Raw genomic sequence first — 26,224 nt, 5'->3', positions numbered from 1 at the left:
GCTCATAACGTTTTAGAACGCCGCCATTTCTGAAAACAACAATTTTGGTTTTCTTAAGATTAACAGACACATCTACCATTGTTTACAAAAGACTTCAAGCTGATTCAATTTTCTTTGTAACACAATAGGTAAATCGGCCACATCAGCCACATCGTCAGCATACATAAAAATACCCACATTCGGAAAATCATTGTTGACAAAAACACCACTATTTTCATGCATATCCATGTATGACGAAAGTTCATAGACACATAAACTGAACAAAAAGGGGCTCAACATGCAGCCCTGTCTAGTATCTATAGTCCAGTCAAAATAATCCGTTAAACCACCATTGCACACTACACATGACTTTAAATAATTATACATTGAACGAAGGACATTTAAAACCCTACCATGCAGTCCATTGGTAATGAACCTATGCCATATATGTGTGGTTGACTCTATCAAAAGCACTGGGAAAATCATTATTCAATAAAAACACAATACAAACGACCTTTTCGCTGAGGTAAGTATTTCTGAACCGAAGACTGTAGAGAAAATATATTATCTATGGCAATGTGCTTTTTGCGAAAGCCAGCTTGAGCTTCAACGATAATATCTCATGCATCTGCCCACTTTACAATATTGTCATTTAACATTTTAGTAAATATTTTGCTCATAGTTGATAATAAAGAAATTCCTCTAAAATTGTTAACATCGTGAAAAGAACCCGACAGGTTTTATGCAAAGGTTATATTATCCCTTTACACCAGATTTCGGGGAAATTTCCATTGGACAAAATAAGATTAACTAAATTACACAAACAATTGATAATTAATTCATTGCTATACTTGAATATTTCATTAACAAGGCCGTTTTGACCAGGTGACTTTTTATATTTCAAATGTCTGCCAATTTCTCACTTCTTCCAGACTTATCTCTCTATTTACTGAAATAGAAATACCATCTTGACACATTTCACATTCTAAATCATGATTTTCTAACTCTTTTACAATATTACTTTCAAACACAGTGTCAACTATCTTGGATGGTACGCTGAGTAGCTCTTTAAAATATTTATGATGAAAATCACAATGCTGATGATCGCAATCTTCCCGCTATAAAGTCATGTTGCAATGCTACAACATTAATGATACGCTACCGCACATCACAAAAACCACGAACTCTAACTGACGGATACTGTGAACATGACTTTCTACGTCGAGTATTTCATCGATTTCTCTTTGTTATACCATTAATATACCAATTAAAATTCCTTTTTAAGTCGTAAAAATTATATCCGTTGCATATTAAGATCTCGGTAAGTGGTAGCGAGGTCCAACAGTTTTGTTAGGAGACAGCCAGTGTCTCGCTACAACAATTGTTTCCAAATCAAAAGACTGTCTCGATCGATGAAACACATTATTAATTATGACAATACAACCGGTCTGTAAAACTGCTCTGTTTAAATTTAAGTATTTCGCTTTAGCCCACATGCTTAGACACGTGTAAATAAATAAGATTTGATGGCAGTGTGAAAGATATCAGATAACTAACATGTAAGTTGTTCTCAGACACGAATTAATTATGAGTAAAATCATAAATCTAGCAAAGTCAGAATTACTGGTAAAGGGGGTCAAAATCAAAACTATCGAGGGTCCACGGTGCCTTTGATACATAGTTTTGGTAATTTCCATGCTGATGAAATCCTAAAAAAATCAAGGGGGGAATATTCATTCATATTTGATTCTCTTCGTAAAATGAAATGAGCTTTACGTTTTCGTGTATTTTTAATAACCTTGGCATGGATAGGCCCAGGTAGGTAAGTGATCATGGCAAAGGTAAACCGAAATAAGAAACAGTGGATAGCGCTTTGGTCAGCCGTCGAAAAAAAAATAATTGCGTAAAATTTATTCCTTTCTTTACACAACATTGTTGTGATCTATTCACCTTGAAATGTCCTCATTAACATCCCTGTAAAGAAGATCGTATAAGATTGTTACCATGGCAAAGACCTTTTACGCACGTGACAGAAACAAAATTTAACACGTGACGGTAAGTTTTATCAACATCCATTAAAAAAACAGTTAATTTTTGTTGACTGCACCGTTGTGCAAGGACTCTCAATGGATGGAACACCAGGTGTGGGTGTACACTACAAACACTGGCTCAAATTACATCCAAACACGCCGAATCAGACGCTTTACCCCTTTGGCTTTACTTCGTAAGGAGCTGAGTTGTCTCTTTAAAAGCACAATCTCGTTCTGAAGCACGAGAAGAAAAACACCTGCGGAGCGTACCTGATATCTCAGTGACTCCAAAGACCTGCGCAGAAAAGACGAGTGAACTTTCTTTTACCATGCAAACTGGAGTTGGTCAACTAAGTGAATATATATACCTAGCATGGAAAAGTAGTGTTATGGAGTGCAGCATAATGCATGTTAAGCGTGTTAACTCTTCACCAGGCGAAAGACATTGAAGAGTGTACTAAAACAAGTCACACAATGAGGCTGTGAAAGTGACGACGTTGACTGAAGTTGACGGGACAATAATATTGTACTTCAGAGTTTAAGACTCGGAAAACAGTCGCACGTTTGGAATCGAGCCAGTGTGTGGTTTCACCGAGAGATCTGTGTCCCGAACATTTGCTGCATTTCTCTCCTGCAGTTACTTATAGTTGTCACAATGTCGTGTAGTACGGAGGAATCTAAACGGGCCGTGTGTTTGAACAGGGTTGCAGACCGTAGACTACAGTTCGAAACGGAGCAACTTGACCGACAGCGCAGAGCCAGCATACAGAGCAGCTATGCCGAGCGACAAGAGTTGCAACAAGAACTTCAAAAGTTCGTCGAATCACAGAATGGACCGTCTGTTATGAGAGAACGGCCTGGCAGAAGTACACCAAGGGCTGGAAACAATAAAAACACCCAGAAAAGACGAGTTCAGGCCGGGGCGTCGGGGAGGCGGTCTCCGGTAAAGCAGGGCTTTAAAGGGGAGCCCTTGGTGACGGGGAATGGGACAACGAAACGATCAACTGCAAGCTTGCCAAATCTTCTGGCGGCTCTGAGCACGACAGCCGTACCTCAAGCCTCAGCGAAGAGGAGGGGGAATAATCAACGAGCCCGACGGAATTCTAATGACGCTTTTGAAGGTGAAGGTGATACGTCACAATACCAGAGGAAACTGTGGTTAGTGGGTACGAGTGACCGAACAGACGACCAAACAGAAAACGTGACACCGCGAACAAACGAAATGTTTCAGGCAGTGTCGCCACGTCGAGTGCGTATCATGTCCGCTCCTAACGCCCCGTCCGTTCAGCTGAAAAGCTCCACAGCACAGAGTCCCGTACCGAGTGTGTATCGTGACAACATCGACGCGGCTGACCTTTACGACGAGGCAACCATAGAGCAAGGGCTGGCCAAAATGCTCCACGAACGGAAAGGGAGAAAATCCGGCGTAAAGGTGAAATCGTCACTACAGTTAGACAGGGAAGTTAGGGAAATGCTAGACTCCAGCCTGACTCCGGCAGTCATGAACGCACGAGCAAAGCTTCGTGTTAGAATTGACATACCTGCGACGCCGATAAGTTCGGGGAAAAAGCCACCCGGACCACAGAAACGAACAGAAACTGGCACTCAAGATTTGTCAAGGAAACAGCTTGCTAAACTTGAAGACGTAAAACAAAGGCTTGGAATTTCACAAACTCAATTCACCAAAGCTTTAAACAAGAACCCGGCGCTAGTTGAACTTTTAGAGGAGGAAGAGGGCGTTGTTGAACTTGCAAACTCCTGGGAGAGGCAAGACTTACCAACTTTAACTGCGTTCGTCAAACTCCCGCATCCTTCAAACGAGAGACCGGGATACAGACCAATGCGGCAACTCTCACTGGGTAACGAAACAGTCACCAGAAAAGCCAAGTCTCCAAGACAACGACGACGATCGGTGTCATTACCACGAAATAGCACCATCAGGGACAAACCCTTTAGTTATGAGAGCGAGCAGAAACCAACGTCGCCCGAAGAACCCGTCGTCACAAGCACAACCACAAACGCGGCACCGGCTGAGGTAAGCACTAAAACAGACACGGACTCAGCCAAGTCTTCGGCAAACACTTCAGATGCTAAACGTCGATGGAACACGGTGAGGACGAAGTTAGGACTGGAAAATAACAGACAACAAGGAGAGGCAAAATTGAGGCAATTGGTGGACCACATCATAGCAACGCGCATTGCGGAACGAAAACGAAAGCTGAGGAGGTCGAAGGCTAAAGCAGATTTAAGCGAAGAAAAATTAAAGCGTACGATGGAAGAGTGCCGCTATCTGAGAGTTTACACTCCTAGCTTTATTGGAGATAACGGGCAAACACATCAGACAAAATAGCACATTAACAGATGGAAAAAGCGACGCACATTAACAAACTGTTATTCAAGTTGAAATCAGCGTCGTCCGAAGCAACATGTGAAAGATTGTACACTTTCCGTTTAAAAAATTACAAATCGTAGCAACACACAATGTTTTCTCCATTTAGCTTTGACAATGTCAATCGTGATATCAGGGTAGAAAACCTAGTCGTATGTACTGTTAGAATTATCATAAGTGCAATTCATTCTGCTACTGTAACACCATATGTCTGTATGTGTTATATTAGGAGCCAAAAAATTGTAGAAACTCCGTTTTCTATTGGTAAAATGTTAATCCGCGGCCGTCCCATGTACTCAATTGTTTTCCTCACATCGAAAGATTTTCCACGCAAAGGAAGTGTGTATTTTATTGTCACCTCCGATGCAGACGTGTGTCATCCACATTTTATGTTTGATCAATATTCTCTTGATGAGATCAAACGACCTGTCTGAGGTCCCAATAACCATCAACATCAGCAAGGACCCGTATTATCGATTCCTTGCAAAAATTGTTAAACGCGCCGACAGAGTGATTTTGCTTGTTAGAACACATAAAAATGATCCTTCGAGACTTTACAGTACAATGGCAGTCTTCTACAGGAGAATGTCGAATGGTTCGTGTGCTGCATTGATGAATAACCGGCCGCACCAAGAATCAATCTCCCCGCCTGGTAGAGTAGTAATGACAAAGAACACCGACTTTCTTACAAAGTCTTCATATTTACGCCATCTGACTGTTATTTGTGTGATTAACTCTCTCGAGTCAAGTACTTCAGATTCTGTAGTGGCACTCTTGACTCAAGTGTGTAAAAACGCACCCAGTAAGTATGCATGTTTTCACTGAGAGGGGGGATCCAATATCACTTGTGGAAAAAAAGAGGGGACAATAAAGAGGACATGTTTTTCAGTTCCCTCAAACGAAACATAGAGTATTTTTTTCTCTGGCTGATTACTGTTTTACTTGTTGTGAATTTTTGGTAACAATGAGAATGAGAGGAAGATTAAAGATACAATGGCTTTCTTGATATTATTTCAATAGACCCTTGAAATGACTTGAGTTAAAATTCAACAGCTAACACTCATGTAATGAATTCCTTTACAGTCCTTTAAGCCGAACCAGAGTAATGTGGAATCTTTTACAGTGAAAGCTATTTTTAAAAAGAGCACAAAGTGTTCTTAACTTCATTTTCAAGGGATTCTTAAGCGCAGTATTAAGAGTATATTGAATTTCGGGAAGATGCTTTGGTTTCCCCTATTTTTTCAAGAGTACAGTCACTTAACAAACGTGAACATATTCAGAGTTTCATCTGCATGGCGAAAATGATGCACATGGAAGTTTTTAAACTCTTTTGCTCAAACTTTCTCAAGACATCTAAACCATTCTCTTTCATGATTTATCAAGGTGAAAATCAGGGTCAGCATGCAAAATTTAGGATTAAAAAAGATTACCTAAACTTTCTAGTATTTGACATTCAAAGTGGCCAGTAAACCCAGTGTCAACTATGTAGAGGAAATTCAATTTCCACAAAAGCAAAACGATGATAAATCAGTGTGTTCCACAGGCTTCAAAATGAATTCACACAAAGAGCAGACTTGACTAGTCTTCAGAATATCCTCAGGCGTCATTCTACCTTCGTCATCATTGCGGATTTGACGACGATGAAGCCCAGTTATAAGGAAAATGTTGATACCTGTAAATTCACTCTCAAAAGTTTGAGTGATCGATTTGCGATTACAACCAAACTTTTATAGGTCATTTTCGAGACTGACTTCAGAAAATATTTTTTTTGTTCTTCTAAGAGAATAAAATTTTAGATAAACATTTTTAGTAAGATTTTTAGCCTTCGATTTGACAATATTTCTTTTGTACACCTGCTATGAATTTGTGTTAATGTAAAAAGTTTGGGAATTCAATTTTGGTTTACTCCTTGTGTGAATTTATGTTGATAATGCACGAAATACACAATCAAAGAAATAGATGATCAAAACATTAGTTGACCAAGTAAAATACAATAAAGAAATCTAAAATTTAAGGAAATCAGTGAGTTACATTATGCCTGTTGCGTCTTTCTTTAATCTTCTCAGGCCTAAACCCCTATATATAGATGTACCTCTGATAAGTTACTGGAAAGTCAGGCCTGACAGGGTTAAATGTGTCATAAAAAGAGGGAAACAAATCTGTGGCATTGCATTGCGCCCTCTGTGTCAATCTTTGAGATTACCGGCTATCTTTCAGCATAAAACAAACGATAAATGAGAGTGGTCTATTGGTGGCGTAGGAAAACATGGCGCCCAACGTGAAAGACCTGGACCTGTACGGTCTGCTCGAACTTCAACAAGATGCCACACAGAATGAGGTAAGTTGAAATGATGTTAGATCAACGTACACAAAAGCTGTTGCCGGTATTCCTAGCCTACTACCACTTTACATGCAGCTTTAAGTTGAGTTCGATTGCTGAGGGAGGACACTGGCAGTCGACGCTTGTATGTCCTTGATTAGGCATAACTTGCAAGGAAAGCCGGTATCGGTTGGTTTTGGAGTGGAAAAGATGATTGGCATCTTGATTCTGCACGCACAGTGTTTGATGGAACTAGTTAATTTTTCAAAGTACAACAAACTGTAGTGTATCGCCCGCTTTCAAAGTTTCACAAGCATAACAAAACCAAGGCAGTAGTAGAGCCATGGGTCTCAACTAATGAAACGTAACTCTTACGTTGCGGAAGCCTGGTAATCTGTTCTCAAAACACACGCTAGGTTCCACTTATGCACATCTGACAGACACTTATGAAGTGAACTAGAGTATGATTACCGGGCATGAGAGCCGCTCTAGATGATCTCAAGGAGATTATTCCTTCCTACCTCCTTGATAAGCAGTACCTCAATGAGACTACATGATCAATCAATTGGACTTTACATGCAAAAATAGTTGCCATGGAAATGACATTACTGAGACGGATAGCAATGGTTCTACTCCGGAATAAAAAGGACGCGGTGCGTACGCCGTTCTACATACTCAGTACGCCCAAATAATCACGTGATGCCGGTACAAACAAACCCACATGTGTACTGAACGCGTATGGAAATACACGTACGTCTGTGCGCGTTTGCGCACATGGCTTTGTTTGTACCGTGGTCGATTCGAATTCCGGGTTTGGCCTATTCATCAAACAAAAAGTTTATGTGTATCCCCTGTGAGAAACACGTTATGACCACGTAAACACCCTCTGTAGTTATAAAGTGCAATCCTACTAACAAATCAATGAATACTATGTATATGGATATAAAGCAATGTTTTGTGAAACTCTGTTCAGTAGGTGTCAACACTTTTGTCTGATTTTGCAAATGTGAATTTCACATTGACATTGGTGAAATAAACGAGTGAAATTTTGCACAGAGAATGGTACTGCATCCTCTGAAATTCACTCCATGTAGGAGATGCCAAAATGATGTAAAGTAAAACACTGACGAAATAGAAAAAATGAAAACTTTGTAACAATTACTTCGTTCATACAGGCAAAAATTGAAACGTTTCAGCGACTTTATTTGTGATTTGTAAACACAGGGGATTAATAGTTTGGGTCCGCTCGTGTCCATACTCACAAAATTAAGCCATTGTTTGATATTTAAGACGTCTTAATGCGCCCTCTCGAGTTCAAAAGGTGTGTATGGCCAAGCATACTGCATAACAAGATGGCTGAAACCATGGAGGTAGTAGAGACTACCTCCATGCTGAAACGAACGACGTCGTACTGGCTGTAAAGAATGTGAAAGAGGCTCCCCACCGAACTATCCAAATGTTTTTGTGTCGAGTTTGTGTTTTATTCGTTTCTAAATTGTGTTCCTACATTCTTATCCGATTGTTTGTGTTAATAAAAATGTTTGTTTCGCCTGCCATAAGCTTTCCTCACACAAACAAAACATTACCGTCCACACTAATCCAAACTTCCCTACAAATATCCGAGGCGAAACAAACATTTTTATTAACACAAACAATCGGATAAGAATGTAGGAACACATTTTAAAACGAATCAAACACAAACTTAATGACTCAATCGAATATTTTTGTTCCCAATTAATAAATCATATAGACAATCTCAATTCTCGGTTTATGGCAATTTTTGTCGACTGATAAAAGTCTTTTCATCTTCAACATTCCATTCTAATTTCACCTACGGTATATAATATCCTAACCTCCTGTGACTTTCCTTCTAAACGTTGATTTGCCTTGTGCACCAAAGAGATGCTGTATTTTATGCCAAACGATGAAAAAATATGTGAAGAAATAACCATGTATCAGTCAGTACGGCAGGCGAAACCCGGACGGCCATACCGATTGGAGACAGAGCAGAGTAGATCGAAACGCAAACGGGGTGTTATTATAGGAAAGGCGGTGACTTATTTTACAGCTGAATAAAATGCTGTCTCTGGTTGTGTAAGTCTGTTGATCGAAATATATATTTTGTTCCCAGTTGATTAATCATGGGGGATGGCAGTCTCGATCTCCCCTTTATGGTTCGATATTTACTGACTCGTTCCCTCTCATTTTTGTCAATCAATGAAAGCATTTTCGTCTTCCATATTCAATATTACTTTGACCGATGTTACATCCTGACCTATACTGTCATTAGTTTTGACCAACGTACAAAGATATTGCCCATGCGTCCGGCTGATGAGATGTTTTGCAAAACGGTGAAGAAATGGGGGCCCGGAAGACATCGATGTCAGTCTTTCCGGACTGTTTACATGTAGCTAATAGGGGATATCAAAGGAGATGAATCAGTTAGTTGAATAAAACATAACTTTTCGGACTTATTTTATGTCAATTTTGTCAATGTCGGACTTTTGATTCAAGAGAAACCAGAATCACCTACAGAGATGTCTGTATTAAACACGACGAACAATTGGGAATAGTTTGTTATGCTACTGTCGGTCTCAGTCGTGGTGTCTCTCCCATAAAATTTCGAAGCTATAGGTCTACACTTGTCGTTTCGATTAACAGGTAGCGGTACACCGATGACCAGATATTGTACTGTTCTTAAAACTAGTCTAAGCAATTTTACGACACTGCACTATTTGCCATCGTGTCTCCCCGTGAACGTCCTTGAATCTATGGACGTGACCATTGTTTTACTGCGCCCATTAGAGTGTAAACCCCTGTTCGTTACCAGCAGAATACTTTTTAAAGTTCTGTACATCAGTGTACACTGTGTGTATAAGCCCTAAACCTAGTTTAATTCAATTATGGAAAGGTATTAAAGAATAAAGGGTCGTTACAGTTGCTAAAATTGCGAGAAAAACGGCACTTTTTACTCAAATAGTCCTATTCACAAGCTCTATTGTTTTAAATCACGTCCATGGTGTGCTGTTGATTTTCATTCTTCGTGCAATTTCATTCGCTTGAAGCAATTATCCTTTCATTTGACTGCTCTGTGGGACTCTTCTGAATATGTGTTTTGGATAAAAAGAACTCTACAGTGAAAGACATAAACTTCGACGGTGATAGGTATACAATATCGGTTCTCGACGGTGATAGGTATACAATATCGGTTCGATGTGTGAAGATATACAGATTACAAGTTATTTTAGAAGTTCTCAAAACCAGTAAAAATAATTCTGCGCGCCACTTATTGATAATTTCTTCTTGTGAACGTCCTTGAATCCGTGACCGCGACCATTGTTTTCGAAGTGTTCGACGGTGGATGATCGGTAGATTAATGAAGATATATGTTACTGAACTATCGTGTGATTGTTTAATAGCATGGTTAGGTAATAGACGGTGTAGTCTGTAGAGGCGATACGGCGAAATTCCACGGCCCAAGGGAGCGTACATCGCATGGTTTCTTACAACGAACCATAGACAGAGCCGTCAGTTTCCATAGCTACTACGTGAAATGCGGCCTCACCGATGTCCCTGTCCTGATTCGGAGAACAACTTTCAAGCTGCGTGTTGAGGTTCAGATGTCCGATTTTTTCATATTCAAAAGGCTTATTGATTTACAGAGAACGCCCGTCTTGTTTTTAGCTTTAACTTAGCGCAAGATGGCAATTGAAAATTCAAAGCCAAATAGCCAGTGGGAAAAAAATAGACGACTCGCTCTCACCAGCGGTCGAGGTCGCAATGAAAAAAAAATCGAAGTCTCTGAAATCGGTATCATTGCTCCGCCATGTTTATTGTTGGTTGTACGGCCAGTTTAAAGTCACAGACTTTCTTCAAGGTAAAGTTCATATAATTGCCATACCGCGAAGTTCCCTGTGCATTTCAATATGTCTATTTGGAAGCAAAAGCGCCACGGACATTCGATCGATGGTGATGAACTTTCTCCAGGGCGTGACATGTCACCAGTTACGAACTTTACCGGTTTTCGATACGAAATATGCAATATATTATCAGCGTTGTTCACGTTGTGTTTTGAGTTTGATATGGAATATAACAGGAAAACACTAACGATTAGAGTGACGATAGAGACCATGCCCGATACGGAAAATTGACATCAACTACTTGCATTGAGCAGTGACCTGAAACTTCAGACTGATATATAAATGTCGACAATATAAAACATTGAAATGCCGGAGGGAGAGAGAGGTTTACGCTGTCGCGAACTGATTATACTCTTTCGGATATGACTTCGGTGTAGACGATACACAGACATCGAAAATGTACACCTACTTTCCAGAAATTCGACTAATCTTATAATAAAGAGTGGAACAAATCCAAAAGTGTTGGTTGAAGTAAATCTTCAGATGTTGGTTTTCTAAAGTTAGATAATACTTACAGAAATATGGTCGTCATAGTCTTCTTTTAAAAACTATTATCTTCAACACCACGTTTCTTATGATCGGTGATGTCATTTTTATTATTTTTACAAACTTTCAATGCATCAAACGCTATAAGACTATCTCATCTGCCTGTCAAGGAGTTACAATATATTTCCAAGGGCTGGCACACGATGTCAACTTACGTGTCGTCCGTCGAGCGGCCGGTGGCAGTCTCACAGATTGTTTCGTTTGTAATCGCGGCCACTATGATTTTGATGTGACACCAACGTGCGTTTGAGGTTTTTTTGTTACGAAATTTGTCGACCTCACAAAATTCACAGTCCATGCTTTGAAGCAGTCTCAACATGGCAAAAATGTCTCGCTTAAATTTCATCCTCGTCGTTCCAAATTAAATTCGACCACTAAATTATTTCGGCAGTTTTAATTTCCTATTAATTCGACGTTTTTCAAATCGTAATGATTTTTTCTGGTCGAATTGATAGGGTTTTTGGTATCAAGCTTATCTCTTCGTCGGACCAGTATACCGCGAGATGTAGTACTGTGTTCGGCAGCCATGGCGAAAGTGAATATTGTATATTGGTTGTTGTTTGTTTTATGTTACAAATACCTGTCGCGTGAGGGCGTTTGAAACGCTTCTGAAGCGGCTCAGTCTGTCCACACAGCGATTTGCGGATAGAGTTAATCCCTACAACGGCTCTGGTCGGGCCGACTAAACCGTCTCAAATCTGAAGCTTCAGAACCATTTCGGAGTGTCCACACATAACTTTCTGTGTCAGTATTGGCCCAGAACCGTTTCAGAGACGTTTCAATGGCCTGTGTATGAACGGCATAATATGGTGTTTCAATGTGTAGTGTACATAAGTGATTGATTACTTTCCACCAAATGACGATATGCAAGCTACAGTCACTATTTATAAAATTCTTTCAGCAACATGAAATAGTAGGCTGGACAGTAATGTAAATGTTCAAGGGATAACTTGTTGCCCTGTTATTGAAGGAAGGAAACAGGAAAGTAGAATGACACTGTTAAATGGAAAGTTACGGGACCGTGGGTGCACAATAGGGGGATTACTGATCATGCAGCCATTTGCGTACACTGGGCTGGAGTTTTTGAATTCTCGTAGTATCGCTTTGACCGTATAATAAATTTGAATAATCCTGATGAACACTTTCGTGACATATGCAAAGAGGGGTCAAATGGTCGTACAGGGAACACATTTTGACACATACCGGGGTATGTGTTCTCTGACAAAAAAAACGGAACATTTTTTCAGTTTCTTTCCTACTCAAGTTTAGTGGCTATATATTCACACACATCATAATGCAAGATTCAAGGACAATGAACGCCTGAATCACGGCAAAATTATGGGATTCTGGGACCAAACATGGCATGTCCAATCAGTAGCATAACTTTTTACATTTGCATAGACTTACGATAATCTGGCTTTTATAGGGGAAGTCCCTGGCCTGTCTAACAGAATGTGTCAGTGCTATAGTGATTTTTGTTTGGTTCAAGAATGTCTGTCCCTTCAACTTTTACAGATAAAAAAAGCGTATCGGAGGAAAGCACTCAAATGCCATCCAGATAAGAATCCTGACAATCCAAGAGCAGGTAAAAAAATACTCATGTTACGTACTCTGTGTTCATGAAAAACGAGAGTGATATGCAGGGCAGAACCACTTCAGTGCTAGAGCTAAATGGCTTCATCTGATTAAAGTAAAATGACTGATTTCAAAGACAGGATGTTTGTTGATATTTTGATCAGTAAGGAACAAAGTTTATCTATCCAAGTACATGATTATGAAAGCAGACCAATGGGAAATGCAGTTTAATGTTCAGTGAATTTTAAGTAGAATATGCCCAACTTGCAACCAATAACATTGACAAATATTACCACTACAGTCAGGTTTTCAGAGGACCTGTTAACTGTGATCAAGTGATGAAAAATATTAAGCAAAACTTGAACAAGTTTTTCCTGTATTTCTTCATTCATCAAACAGGACAATAAAATTCTGCACAATTTAATAATTTTTCTAGGTATTGCACAACTACACATCAGCTTGCTAGCTATTCTGACAGTTGTCATTTACAAAATGCTTGCTGCTTCTAAATATCACGACTTGCATCATTGAAGATGTCAGTGAATGACCCATGGTTATTGCCAGGTTCATGGTTAATGGTTCATGACCTTCACCCTAACAATGTGATGAATTCAATTCACAAGTTGCCACACACTTGTACTTGCATGTCTGTTTAATCACATACATGTTTTTACGTGACTGATGCCAGATTCAAATTGTTCTTTCTTTACCCACAGCTGAAGAATGGGAGAAATTGTCCAAAGCGTTGGAAGTTTTAACTGATAAAGAAGCCAGGGTAAGTAGTGCTGTATTTTGAATATATCTGGCTGTGAGTGGTCGATTCATGATAAATCTACCAGAAAATAAAATCAATGATGCAGTGTAATAGATTCTTGGTATGGTTCAGTTCAGCCTACACTGCATGGTTGAAACTTATAAGTGAGATAGAGGGTCAGAGGTAATTATGATCAAGATAGAGGGTCTGATAGATTTTGACAAAAATGTCTGTATATTCTACCATGTAGAGCTTGTTTGAAGTAAAGCAAGAAATTGGATGACATGAACAAAAAATGAATCCATAATAGAGAACAAATTGTCTCTTTTCCATTACGTCAAACATGTATGAAAGTAATCTAACACACTGCTATAGATTTCCATGATTTCTGGTTTGTGATAGTTAATGCACAAATTTAACTGAGACAACAAATTCCTGAATGAGTATAAATTCATTTATTTGATATTGTCATGTATTATCACTTTATACAGGCAGCATATGATAAAGTTTTAAAGGCCAAGAAAGCAGCAGAACTGAGAAACAGAGCCTTGGATGCAAAGAGAAGAAAAGTCAAACATGGTGAGTGACGTGTACATTGAGTTTAGTAGCATACTTTAACCCTCTCACAACCATGGTTTGTCCCAAACCCATTGTCATCAATGGTGAATGTGGACCTCTTGACTGGTAATTGGGGGTGAACTTGTTAAACATTTTGCTAATGAAAGAAGTATAAGTGGGTTTCCTTGAAAGCTTATGTCAGAGATTACCATTGTTACTTTCACACAACTCATCAACATTTCAACCGTCACCAGACCTGATTTATCAGATACGAGAATTTCGACATGTGATGTTTTGTGTTTTGATTCAGATTTGGAACAGAGGGAAGCTGCAGCAAAGGAAGAAAAGGAAGATGAATTTGAAGCTGCTAAGAAATTGGAAGCAGAGGTAAAAACCACATAATTCAGTGTTGATTCCTTTGTCAAATAAGGCTATTATGAAGCATTTTGCAAATAAGATGATTCCATTTTGTTGAATAGCCACCATGCATGGTCACTCATTTCAGCTGTACAGTCAATGGTGGTACACTTGTCCAAACAAATTGATGATCTTTCCTGTTTCAGATCAAAAGACTTCGGGAAGAAGGTTCTCGTCAACTTGAAGAGGAACAAGAGTTGTTAAATCAGCAATTGAAAGAAGAAGAAAAAATGAAAGCAAGCCAGTTTGGTAATATTTCATGTAATACTGCAATTCTTGTTGAAAATGTGGAAGAGTCAAAATATTCAAACGGAAAAAAAACAAAGGCTTGTACAATGACAGTCAAATTTTGATTTCATGAATTCTACATAACTTTGGCGAATTGGACAAACTACTTATGTCCAATAACTTTAAAATTTAGAGTCATTTGTCTGTTGTGTCTCTATCTCTCTGTCTAATGGGAAATCATTGTAGTTAGTAGATAGATGTGTTCAATGCAAATTTCTCAGTTCTACAAAATAAATCAGAAATCTCTGGTAGGGTTGTGGTAAGATGAATATCTTGGACTTTTCAGTCAAATCTTGTTTTGCAGCAACGGAAAATAGTTACTGGGTTAAGATGTGTCACACAAATAATTTCATTCCTGTCTTCTTTGCAGAAACTGCCTCGACTGAGACTCCAAAGCTGAAGGTGAAATGGAAAAGTAAGAAAGGAGATGAAAGTAATGGAGGATACAGTTATGATATTCTACACAGTATCTTTTCAAAGGTATGGAAAAAATTGTCAAGTCTGACAAAGTTTCTTGCATCCTGCAATCTCCAGACAGATTGCAAGATGCATGAAATTAAGGAACGGATATTAATACTTTGTACTTGAAGTAATTTTTGTTATTATTTGCAACGCTCTGCTTTCTGCATCGAGATCGAGCATCTGTATACTTCAAAACATATATATATATATATATATATATATATATATATATATATATATATATATATATATATATAATATGAACAGACACATCACAGTTCTCCAGGCTATTGTGAAGATTCATATTCTTCAAGTATTTCCTCCCTACAAGTTGAGTGGTGACGACTCCTCACCAACACTAATTATAAACTGAATGGGACCAAGCAAGGATTTTATAAATAATGTCACCATGCTGAAGTGGAAAGTACATCATTCAGGCACTCCTACTCTTACTGTGATAGTTCAGGGTGATTGTAACTTGGTATATTTGTGTTTGCTATTTATTTGCTGTAAGTTCTGATTAATTAAAAATGATATTTGTGTTTGTAACTTGGTATACCTGTGTTTGCTATTTACCTGCAGTATGGTGATATTAATAATTTATTGGTATCAAGGAAACGCAATGGAAGTGCCATTGTTGAGTTTGTATCCTCACACAGTTTGGTAAGTTACCAATCAAAAAGCCAGCTTTTGCAGTCTGCTGGTTGAAGTTTTGCACGTACGTAACAAATACATTCTGAATCAACAATCTGGTCTCATGAAAACTATAAGAAATACATTCGACTTGCAAGGCTTGTCTCAGTAATAACATTTATGAACTGAAACAAACTACAATGAGTCTTAAGTTGGACCTGAACTGATCCTTTAGAAAACAGGTGTGAGTATATTTCAAATCGTAACTTCAAATTTGTCATCCCACATAAATATGTATTTTTGTACTTCCATTCAATGTAGAGCTTGGCTGTAGAAAATGAGATTGGCATACCAGCAAACCCTCTACAGATTGCGTGGTTGTCAGGGAAACCAGGTCAAGGTCAAAGACACTGCAGTTCAACAGTAAGTGCCACATTGCACCTTCGTACTTCCAAACTGTCGTTTTTAAGAAGGAGATAGAACTAACATCTTGTGAGTTTCGCTAGCCATTTGTATGTTTCAATTATCTGCAGTCCAGAAGTAGACAACAAAATGTTAGGATTCTTGTGCTTACACTTTTGAAATTTGGTTCAGTGATTTTGTGATTGAACAGGTTATATTATGTCTGTCCTCCTTTTGAACATACTTTTGTCAATTGTAATATTTTGATCTCAAAGGTTATAAAAAAAATCTAATGATGCAAACACTGATTGGAAAGTATCTGGTGTTGTGTGTACATTATCAATGAATTATGTGACAGACAGTTCACATTTTTAGTTCCATGGATGCTTTATGTAAACTGAACTGTCAACATCTAGGACATTTTATCAATCTGTGCATTTTTAAGGTAGAACGTGTCTCTAGGACAGTTGCACTCTCAAATTTATACAATTCTTTTCTGATCAACCACTTGTGGGGGCTCATTTTAAAGATTATGGAGAAAGAAAACCTTTGACATGCTTAGTTTTTCAAAAATCCAAAGTTTATTATCACCCCATAGAGGAATGGCGGCCATTTTGGATTTCAAATATAGCAAAATGTTGGGTAATTTGTTTCGCTAGTTCCAAACTTTGCACAGTGACCCCCGATTTTTAGCTCATATTTGGTTTCATATATAAATACCAAAAAGAGCTTATATGATGAGTCTGAGTGGCAGTCTGTGTCTGTATATTTGTGGGTATGTGCGGATGTATGTCCGTCACACACAAAGGCTCCCATACCGCCAAAGCTACCATCTCAGTATTTGGTGTACAGGTAGATGTAGGGGTTGAGATGTGAATTTGTTCAAATTAACACATCAGTGTCAAAAATGTGCAAATGAGGTAAGAAAAAGGGAAATACTGCAAGTGTGCAGGAGTGGTGGCAGTGAACTGAATCAGCCCACACATCTGAATAAGAGGATTTGACCTTTAACGTATTTGTATGCAGGGTACCTATTATGTTTGGGAGTGATAGCAGTAACTGAAACAGCTAATTTGTCATTTCCTGTCATTTTTTATGAACTGTGACATATTAACAGATCTGCTGAAACCATATGGATGTCTATTTTTGTACATCCATGGTAGAAAGATTCTTGCCATGCATGTTGCTAAAGTTGACCTTCAGTACCTAAAGTTTCAGACCTTATTTACTTTTGTCATTCTTAATTTTCTGGTTTAAATGTTGTTGTTTTCTGGTTGTACAGTGCAGAAATTGTCATAAAATCAATGTATAATTTTCCTGCACTGAACAGATAGAAATAACACGTATTGCTGATCTTTGGTATGTACCAATTCTGATCAAATTTGAGCGACACCGTATAATTGCGGTATTTTTATTGTTGATTTGGTAAGAGAATATTTGAAAGTTTCATTCAAGAAAGTTTGAGCAAAAGTGTAAGTCTTTCACTTTTCGAGGCGCATACTACCTTAAGGTTCCTTCATGGCATCACTTTAACCACCAGCTTGTCTTTCTTTTCAGACCTTATCTTCTGATGGTGGCAAGACGGCAGCTACCGGAGAGGACTTTGAAAGCCTTGTGATGGAAAGACTCCGAAAAGCAGCGGCTGAGAGACGCAACAATGAAACTGTTACCACAGCCACAGAGCATTCGCATCACCAGCCTGGTTCAAGGGACAGAGAGATACCGGAATGGGTGGAGAGTTCTACTGGAAGTGATCCAAATTTGGCAAAGGACTATGAAAGTATAACAATGATGAAAATGAGACAAGCAGAGGAGAGAAAGAGACTTATTGAACAAATGCAAAATGAAGATTCAGAGGGATGATAGTTTCTGTGTAAATGATGACATTACAATATTCATTTGGAGAAAGATCTTCACCAAAGTGGGAGTGTTTTGGAGATATATTTGAAACATGTTACTTTAATGCCAATGGTGTGTATAACTATGCTTGTACTAATGCACCAATCTCACGAAATGGTCAAAAGCCCAATGACGTTTTCTGATTAGTTTGCATTTTGATGTCCTTGAATAGTGAGTTTGAAAGATGGAACCTTTGCAAGCAGCTAGTGAGCACATAGCCTTGCACTCTGGAGTGATGCATGCTTTGCTATTCATGGATTCCCTAGAACAGTGTCCAATTATTGCATATGATTTACCAATCATTTCAGTGGCCAATTTTGACCTCTTGGCATCAATATAAGATGTATAAAATATGTTACAAAATCGACAATGCCACTTTTGTTATTCCATGAAGACAGTTTCTTTAATAAAAAGCATTAGAAATACATTAGAAATACATTCACATGATCTTTGTGTTGAACTTGAAGTTATATTCATCTGCATGTATGTGTGTTTATAGCTGTACAATCAAATAGCACACATAACCAGTAAGATGAAACTTTAAATGTGTCAAGTTTTCAGAAAATACCCTGCTTTTAAGTCGGTACATGAATTGCTTGGTACAAACTGTACAACCATCGAAACAGGAATAGAAAGATTGGTTAACCCTTTGAGTGCTGTAATTTTTCCACAAAAAATTTAGTGCAACATTTTACCAATTTTTGTGAATTCTGTATTTTTTAAAAATAATTTTGGACCAAATAGATATCACAATTGGTTGGCTACAGTTTTACACGAAAATTTTGGCAAAAATCTGAAAAGAAAAATTGACTAGGGTATAGCTTATAAGGGCAACAAAACTGATTTTGGTCTGGTTTGGCGCTCAAAGGGTTTGAACTGACCTTGAATAAAATGAGAATATACATTAACATGTTTGATTACTAGTATGATATTCTAGTTTGAAAGTGCCGTTCTATGATATGAAAGACTTGACAAATCAAGATTACTATACATCTACTTTCAGATTTACATTGCTTGAAATAACAATGACAGGAATTAGAAAACCTATACATACAAATATAATGTGTAAATGAGTAGCTGGGTTGAAGGCAGTATGCAAACATGTATTATTGAGACTCCATAGATCAGGGTTTGAAGGCAGTATGCCAACATGTATTATTGAGACTCCATAGATCAGGGTTTGAAGGCAGTATGCAAACATGTATTATTGAGACTCCATAGATCAGGGTTTGAAGGCAGTATGCAAACATGTATTATTGAGACTCCATAGATCAGGGTTTGAAGGCAGTATGCAAACATGTATTATTGAGACTACATAGATCAGGGTTTGAAGGCAGTATGCAAACATGTATTATTGAGACTCCATAGATCAGGGTTTGAAGGCAGTATGCCAACATGTATTATTGAGACTCCATAGATCAGGGTTTGAAGGCAGTATGCCAACATGTATTATTGAGACTCCATAGATCAGGGTTTGAAGGCAGTATGCAAACATGTATTATTGAGACTCCATAGATCAGGGTTTGAAGGCAGTATGCCAACATGTATTATTGAGACTCCATAGATCAGGGTTTGAAGGCAGTATGCCAACATGTATTATTGAGACTCCATAGATCAGGGTTTGAAGGCAGTATGCAAACATGTATTATTGAGACTCCATAGATCAGGGTTTGAAGGCAGTATGCAAACATGTATTATTGAGACTCCATAGATCAGGGTTTGAAGGCAGTATGCCAACATGTATTATTGAGACTCCATAGATCAGGGTTTGAAGGCAGTATGCCAACATGTATTATTGAGCTCCATAGATCAGGGTTTGAAGGCAGTATGCAACATGTATTATTGAGACTCCATAGATCAGGGTTTGAAGGCAGTATGCAAACATGTATTATTGAGACTCCATAGATCAGGGTTTGAAGGCAGTATGCAAACATGTATTATTGAGACTCCATAGATCAGGGTTTGAAGGCAGTATGCAAACATGTATTATTGAGACTCCATATATCAAGATTAGGTGAGAGAAAAGATCTGAAATCTCAAAATATTCACAAAATTCGACAGTGTTGCATACACCTATATCATCTGACTTTTCACAGCAGGACTGAGGTATGAGTGAGATATTCTGAAGCTTGCATTGTTTGGTTGTGAATGATGAAAAATGTAGACGTGAATGGCAACTGTGAAGTATAAAAATTTGTGCGTAATTCATAGTCCTTGAAATTACCCACAGACTTATTTGACGTGCAAACAGATACTACTCTGTGAAGTCACATAAATCTGTATGTACAGAAATGAACTTGTGAGTTTTAGTAATTTTGGTAAAGCGGATTTTGACTGGTGTAATATGATGAACTAAACCAGAAAATGATTTGTTTGTTTGTTGGAAGATATTATATGTAAAAGTGTCAGGTGGTGTTATAGACTGCTATAAAGGATATTTGGAATGAAAATGGGAAAAATACCTGAACCGGCTCTGTCATACAAAGCTTTGAAAACATGTAACAAAGAAGAATTACATTCAACTTTTAACTGAAATAGGTCACCCCAGGTGGCCATTGCAAGTTTGCAGAGAGTTCCATATTTATGGTCCCTGTGCACATTGAAGATAAATTATCAAAAATATTATTTTTCTACAATTTACAAAGTACTGTTGTATATATTTTCTGATAATGATTGTAAAACTAAAATGTAATCTGATTTTACAAAAAAGAAAAAGGTTCTCATAAATCAAGTATTTGACGGTACGTTAGACAATAGATAGACTCTCCAGAAAAATGTTTTTCTGGAGGATCTATGATAATACACATCAAAGAGACTTGTGGGTAATTTGTATAACTGTATAATCTATTAAATCTGATGAGTTGTATCAACTGTAAAATCTAAACTCCTTGATATATGTTTGTTTTAACGATTGAGAAAGTAATCTCTATAGAGATACATAATACTGATTTTATATGTTATAAAACAGATTTTTTTTTTGAAGTTCTGTCGGTTCTACGTCTGTGGCATAGGGGGTTTTTCCTTCTCAAATCTTTCCATTGACTTATCAGGCTTGTACATTGTCCATATACATGTCTGACCAATGCCTGTCATACCAGCTACTCTGTAGCCTATCTTTTCCAGTTTGTTTAGGATTATCCGTGGTACATCCGGACAGGTGTATTCTGGACTGTGAAGTCGGAGAAACAGAAGGGAGAAAAAAAAAGGACAATCTTATCAAACTTCACACAGGAGTGATTTCAGTCACAAAATGCGTGTTAATGACATGATCACCCTATCTTATTTTTACAGATGATGTATAAGTTAGTTGTTGTGGTTTATTGTTAAAATATTAACAGATAATTAGAGATGGAAAAGACGACAGAAAGCAGATGGTCCCAATGTGTAAGTGGCTAGCCCCAACCAACACCGTTCACATAGGTTGAAAGACATACTACAGAAATCTGACACCGTTGGTGGGGTAAAGGGACATCTACTCGTTGTACTCGGCATCTGGTTTATGTAGTGTCCAAACAATTGTCTGTCCAAGACCAGTCATTGCAACCACCTTGTAGCCTTTCCTTTCTAGCAAGTTGAGAACTTTTCTAGGGCATTCTTGTGATGTGTACTCAGGGCTGAGTTTGTGGGTTGAGCAGAAAAAAGGAAAAAAAAAACATGAGGAAAGTTCGGTAAATAGTTTTGTAGGTATTAATGACGCATGGAAGCTGCATGTATGTGATGATTGCAAGGACTGAAGCTGGTAAAATAGCATCAGAAGACAGTTATGCGAGAATGTTGAAAATGGTCTCAGCTCTCCATTCACAAAGATTGTACAAAATTCAAATTGTATTAGTTGGCAGGCAGGGATAAGTGCACTCTTGTCAACATTTTGATTTTTCCAGCATGCAGCAATTCTTAGCTTGGTATTGACATTTGTGGATGCATCATTTCACATGATGGAACTTTACATGTTAATGTGGAAGTCATTAAAGGAAACAGGTTCAGGTGTTTCCTGGTATGTAGATGAAACTCCAATGAGTTGCTATTATGAAAATTCAGTCAAAACATTTCACCTGATGGCCACAGCAGATTTTACCTGAATCTCCAAATTTCTATCAAACATGTGTTAATCACATGAATAGGTAGACTTTATTACAAAGATTTTGACTACTTTTGATGGATATTGTCATTTTCCCACATTTCACTATTTTCTGTTCTACTATTTACTTGTTTCTTGGACAAATACACATAAGTTGTCCCAGGGTGGTCAACTATATAAAAGTCATACCAGTATGCTTTTGTCTTCAACAATATTTTGCATTGCACAATTTTGCAAAACTGCCAAGGTATACAAGTTTCTGTATGTTCCTATATAACGGGGAACACTCAATAAGGTAGAATGGATATTGTAAATGCACCCAACTTTGTTTTTTTTACCCTTTTACTATAATGGTTTGGCCCAAACCCATAGTTGTCCATTGCGGCTATGGGCCTGTTTACAGGAAATTGGGGTGAACAGGTAAAGCATTTATTCTATTAATTACTGGGAAACCAAGGTTAACATTTTACAAAAGTTGAAGCTACTTAAAAAAACTTTTGCCACATGACAACTGGTGAGATCTGGTTCTGAATCTGTAGTTGAAGTTGCAATATTATCAATTCTTTGATTTGCATTGTGGTCTATCCCCCTTGAAACCATAAATTGTACACAATGATGCCACACTCCGTAGATACTTTTGAGTGTATATACAAGTAGACATGATAACATGAGAGTAAAACTTTTCCCCATCTGGTTCCCAAAGACAAATAAAACAAAGGAAATTGAGTGATCCAACAGAGTCAATCTGGTAGACCTGCATTCATACTGTGTTACTTTGCAGTTAAACTAGTGTTTGGAGTCCAACTTTCACTGTAGCATAGCAACGTTGCCAAATCAAATGGTCTGGGTAGAAGCATTGGTTTGTCTGGATCATGGATAAGTGAATATGTTCTCCCTCGCTAACTTTCTAGGTTTATTGTTGTTCATTCATTTGCTCATCAACTCCGAATATTCTGTGATCCATTTGACAAAGTGTCAGGTGTGTATCTTTTTGTGTATTTGAAAATGCTTATATACATTACATGTGAATCTGACTGGATATTTTGTGTGCAAGTTTACACAACTTTGGACACAGGGATGTACTGTGAGTTGATATCAAGTGGTGTATGTTTGCTTATGCCTGTGTGTGACTGGATATATATGTATAGTGGATGTCTAGATATGTGTATGTGATGTATTGGTAATTTTGGAAGCGCAATGATACAGAACCAAAATATACTCCATTTCAAGGAAACAACACAAATAATGAACATATGCAGCAGTTATCATAACCTAAGTACAACACAGTGAAGATGCATCTAATATCATGTTTAGGGTAGATACCCAGGTTTTTCCATACCGGGTAAAATATGATACCATAGCTTTTGTATGGCTATTTCCAGGTGCTCAATGAAAATATACAACCTTGTCTTGGTAGACCTATAAACTCTGGAATTTTCTCTTGGCATCAGTCAGATTTGGTAATATTATGATGATATTTGTATACACGTAAATTTTTATTCTGATAGCTTTAAAAATCCCCTTTCTTCCAAGTGATATTTATATTCTATGGTTTGTCTATGGAGCCTGGCAGAAAGAGGATTTATTATGGCATGCTGGTTTGTACACATGACTCCACTTAGATTTGTTCAGCTGTTGAGAAAAATTGCCCATGTACATTTTTTTGGTCAGCTTTCTCAGTTTTGGTCCAAACATAAATTCCTTTGAAACCATTTGCCAGATAAATTTGAAATTTGGTTTGTAGGTTTCATGATCTCTTCAACATATTTTGAAATGATGACAAAATTAGTTCATTAACATTTTTGGGCCAATTTTTGAAACTTTCTGGCCAAACCATCATATTTTCTGAAAACTGTATGATGCACAGAAACATATTCATTTCATATCTTGTTTCAAATGGCAGTAATGACACTAGCTGACTTGGCTAATCATTTATTATAAACAAATTTCACAGACAGGGACAACTATGGGAACAATTCCTGTAAATATACTCACAAATTGTTTCCAAGGTGAGTTACAAGTTTTGCTCCAAGATACTCCATTATCTCTGGGTCTGCATGTTCATCCCCACAAACGGTGGGTCCACACTCCTATAGTAGTGATCAAAGTGAAGAAAATAGCAACCACTTTCATGTTAGAAGTTGAGATATATCAATCATACTGTAACATAAGGTCTCTATAAGACCTGTCCATCAACATATGGGATAAGTATTGAGCTTAACTGTATCCAGGAGAGCTTTGACTGGTCCACAGCTGTAATACAGGATCTAGGCTCCATGCGCTGGCAGCCAATGCACATGAAAGAGAGTATATGATGTTTCCTGAGTGAGTGTTACTTTGTTGCAATTCAGGGATCTTTGCACACACTATGGTTGCAATTAGCGACACATCTCAATGATGGGTCTGATTTCAGGGCGTATTCTCAGAAAATTTTGAAAATTTGACAGAAAAATGACCAATTTGGTATTGAATTGGCTTAATTTGTACAGAAGATAAAAACAAACCTCACTGTCAAAAGAGTCAAATGTGCATTTTGGCATGTGAAAAATAGCAAAATACAAGAACTGCTTGCATAAAAGGGTTAACCAAGACATTGGTACCCACAATGGTTAAAAATCTGGATTAATTATACAAAAATTGATTTACATCATAGAGTAACATATCAAATTACAACCATGTGGTATGCAAGGATCTAAATTTGAAAGATCAACTCCTGAAACTTAAAACTCATTCTGTGTTTTAGTGGAATCATTGACATGTTAGTTGTATAGGAATTTCAAATTTTCAATTTTAAAGTTTTAATACCGTATTTTGAATGAGCTGTATATGTATTTCACACTTTCTGTGCATAACCAGACGTCCAGAACTGTTGTGTATTAATGCATGTCAATCAATTATATCAAAGAGAGAACAGCAGTAAATCAAAAACTTCAGTAGGTAATTAGACTGTTGCCAGCCATCCAGTTATGTCTCCTGAGAAACTCTAAAGAGCTATTTATATAAGTTTTAGCCAAATTTGATGTGCACAGTGTCTGAGAAGACCTTTTCTTTTATTGTTGAAACCATAAAAGCACAGCTAATAATGACGAAAACCGCCTTTTGTTAACTGTAATTAAAAAACTTATTTGTAAACCTGTGACAGAAAGGAAAAAGTTGCATCAATGAGAAAAAAAATATATTGCCATTATGCTCCTAAAATATGTCACTGTATCAATGTATTGAGAAATATATTATTACAAATTGCTTTCTACTACTGAATTCTCATAGCAAAAACTGAAAAGGATCAGGATTGTTATGCTTTTTAAATGAACTGCAGATTTCATAATGATTACTACGCTTTGCAAAACAGACTTTCGATTTGCAAAGATCCAGATATCTATGATATATATCTCTGATATATTAAAGTTATGTGCCTTAGGGGAACACGAAAATTGTGACTGTATAATGTAATTTATGGCTGGTATGAATCATGCTGCTTTGCTGAACATACTCCCAAAAATGCAACATGGCTGTTACGATGTATTTTAGGCAAGTATGAGTAATTCAAAAACATACTGACACCCTAGGAGACACTAGGAGGCGTGAAGGGATCGATAAACACTGATTGATCACCCATCATACTCATTCATCGGAAGTACAAATGTGTGTCAACACTGACAACAGACAACACACCATGACGTGAATAAACTCCGAGAAACAGTTCAACTCACCAAACGAATTTGTGTGCTGATGAGAATGTACGGCATGTTGTCTACGAATAGTACGGAACTCTTCTGGATAGGAATCTTCCGTAATTTGCAGTTTATTTGCGCCGGTTTGCCAATCTTCGTTTTCTTCCTCGTTCATTCGGATATCCGTCGTCTTCTCTTGTTGAGGTTAAAGGTTATGTATATCTGTTATGTTAGACACATACATGTATATCTGTTGGTGATACCTCATGTTCAAAAACCCTAAAGGCTTGAATGGTCATATAA

The 26,224-nt window shown here is 37.7% G+C and overlaps 2 protein-coding genes across 4 annotated transcripts; one reads left to right on the top strand and one right to left on the bottom strand.

Moving 5' to 3' along the window:
• The first annotated feature begins 6,626 nt into the window (after nt 1-6,626).
• Nucleotides 6,627-18,610, top strand: LOC139149243 (dnaJ homolog subfamily C member 17-like). The gene is made up of 10 exons (XM_070720864.1): nt 6,627-6,736; nt 12,700-12,769; nt 13,476-13,534; nt 14,005-14,092; nt 14,382-14,458; nt 14,635-14,737; nt 15,147-15,256; nt 15,821-15,901; nt 16,193-16,294; nt 17,831-18,610. The coding sequence occupies exons 1-10, from the start codon at nt 6,665-6,667 to the stop codon at nt 18,134-18,136; spliced, it is 1,068 nt and encodes a 355-aa protein (XP_070576965.1). The 5' UTR covers nt 6,627-6,664; the 3' UTR covers nt 18,137-18,610.
• A 1,070-nt stretch (nt 18,611-19,680) lies between these two features.
• On the bottom strand, nt 19,681-26,138 carry LOC139149244 (GTP cyclohydrolase 1 feedback regulatory protein-like). Of its 3 annotated transcripts, XM_070720867.1 has the most exons (4): nt 25,961-26,138; nt 24,246-24,340; nt 21,607-21,786; nt 21,197-21,341 (listed from the first exon to the last, which is right to left on the bottom strand). In XM_070720867.1, the coding sequence occupies exons 1-3, from the start codon at nt 25,994-25,996 to the stop codon at nt 21,645-21,647; spliced, it is 273 nt and encodes a 90-aa protein (XP_070576968.1). In that variant the 5' UTR covers nt 25,997-26,138; the 3' UTR covers nt 21,197-21,341; nt 21,607-21,644. The 3 variants fall into 3 exon arrangements, with proteins under 3 accessions (XP_070576966.1, XP_070576968.1, XP_070576967.1); XM_070720865.1 differs by lacking the exon at nt 21,607-21,786 and having other exon boundaries at nt 19,681-21,341; XM_070720866.1 differs by lacking the exon at nt 21,197-21,341 and having other exon boundaries at nt 21,470-21,786.
• Nucleotides 26,139-26,224: the final 86 nt, after the last annotated feature.

Source organism: Ptychodera flava, chromosome 14, assembly GCF_041260155.1.
Source record: "Ptychodera flava strain L36383 chromosome 14, AS_Pfla_20210202, whole genome shotgun sequence".
In the NCBI taxonomy this organism is placed as follows: Eukaryota; Metazoa; Hemichordata; class Enteropneusta; family Ptychoderidae; genus Ptychodera; species Ptychodera flava.
Note: the sequence above shows the minus strand (reverse complement) of the source record. Positions and strands in the feature narration are given on the sequence as shown.